This window comes from Juglans microcarpa x Juglans regia, chromosome 2D (assembly GCF_004785595.1).
Source record: "Juglans microcarpa x Juglans regia isolate MS1-56 chromosome 2D, Jm3101_v1.0, whole genome shotgun sequence".
NCBI lineage: Eukaryota > Viridiplantae > Streptophyta > Magnoliopsida > Fagales > Juglandaceae > Juglans > Juglans microcarpa x Juglans regia.
The window spans coordinates 14,612,011-14,613,699 of record NC_054596.1 but is presented as its reverse complement, the minus strand read 5'-3'; the positions used below and the strand labels follow the sequence as shown (position 1 = coordinate 14,613,699).

The 1,689-nt window shown below is 43.2% G+C and overlaps 1 protein-coding gene across 1 annotated transcript; it reads left to right on the top strand.

Moving 5' to 3' along the window:
- On the top strand, positions 1 to 1,488 carry LOC121248504 (FCS-Like Zinc finger 6-like). The gene is made up of 2 exons (XM_041146988.1): positions 1 to 457; positions 1,077 to 1,488. The coding sequence occupies exons 1-2, from the start codon at positions 114 to 116 to the stop codon at positions 1,234 to 1,236; spliced, it is 504 nt and encodes a 167-aa protein (XP_041002922.1). The 5' UTR covers positions 1 to 113; the 3' UTR covers positions 1,237 to 1,488.
- Positions 1,489 to 1,689: the final 201 nt, after the last annotated feature.

Genomic DNA, 1,689 nt, shown 5'->3' with positions numbered 1-1,689 from the left:
CACCTTCCATTCTTACTCCCCCGCCCAGGTCCCTCTCTCTCTCTCTCTCTGTCTCCCTCGCCTCCTCTCTGTGCTCTGTGTGCACTTCTTCTTTCTCCATAACAGAGGAGACGATGTTGCTGGGGAAGCGTCCACGCCCTTCGATAAGGAGAACAGCAAGCATGAACGGGATCAACGTGGATCCTAGCGTGTTTGAACCTCCGGAACCCTCTGATCTCGAAAACCCCATCGTTAATCTGCATGAAACAGCGGTGGGAGAAGGGCCAGTGCCTCTGAACATGAACTTCGTTCCAAATGGAGGATACGACCAAGCTTTCTTGGCCATGGTGTCTCCCAGATCAACCCATATCAGAACCAACTCTGGTACTGATCCTTTCATGGAGACAGCCCACTTTCTGCACACCTGTGGCCTCTGTAAACGACGCCTGGCACCTGGCCGAGACATCTACATGTATAGGTACTACCTCTAACTCTCTCTGTATGTCTCTCACCGTTTCAGTACTTGACAAATGACTTCATCTTTTTTCTTTAGCATTTTTGTTATTGGGTTCTGATCTGTAGTAGGTCTGAGTTTAATGTTCCCTTAACAAGAAACCTTCAGAGTTGTGGTTGGGATCTTGTTGAAGTGTTTCTCGGGTCGTGATGTTTAATGTTCCCTTAACAAGCCCTCAGGTCAATTCTCTGCGTTTGTTCAAGATTTTCATCTGATATGGGATACATGCAAATTAAGTACCTCTATGTAGGAGAATCTTGTGGAATTGGTTTGTGAAAATAATCCATGAACTTGGGAAAACCCCATTTGTTGTATTATACACATATTTCCGTATGTATTAATTTCTCTAGAACCTTTATTATATATATACTTAGATCCGAAACCAGCCAAAATAATTATGAACCCCGTACAACTATCACCTGTTGCTGTCATGTTCCTCGAATATTCAACTTTTGTTTTTCCTATGTTCTCTCTCTCTCTCTCTCTCTCTCTGAGGATGAGTTCTCAATTCTATGCCAGAGTTCATTATTACGTTTCGTGTTATAAGTTGCCTTAAATTAATGGTGGACTGTCTGGGTTTCAGGGGGGATACAGCGTTTTGTAGTTTAGAGTGCAGGGAGCAACAGATGAAGCAAGATGAGAGGAAAGAGAAGTACTGCACCGGGGCATCAAAGAAAGAAGGTCGCCACGCGTCGCCATCCACCAAGGCGTCGAGTAAAAGTGAGACTGTGGCTGCTGCTTAGAAAAATGGCTTTGGAGAGACTGATCATGATGAGAAAGTTATACACAGAAAGAGAGAGGGAGATGGATATTGGGATCTGGCCTCCATTTTCTCCTAATTAATTATCTTGATCATGTTAACACGTTAATAATGCCAAAGGATAGTATCATGTGTAAGATTGTACAAAAAGGCTTTTAAGTGCTGCTCTGCTGTACGTACGTACGTGTTGTGTGGTGGATGCTAAATGGAAAGAAATTGGCGAAGCTTCGACGTACTGATTATCTGGTTCTTTCAAATGGTTCTGACTTCTGACATAGACGATTAAACTAACAATCTTTCTAATTCCTTCCATTTCCTTGGGATATGAATGATTGTTCATCTTATATATGTGTGTGGAAGTCTAGGCACCACACCTAGCCTTTACACACCAACACCCCGGTCGAGCGATTAATACATTTCGTCCTTTGATCAAGTT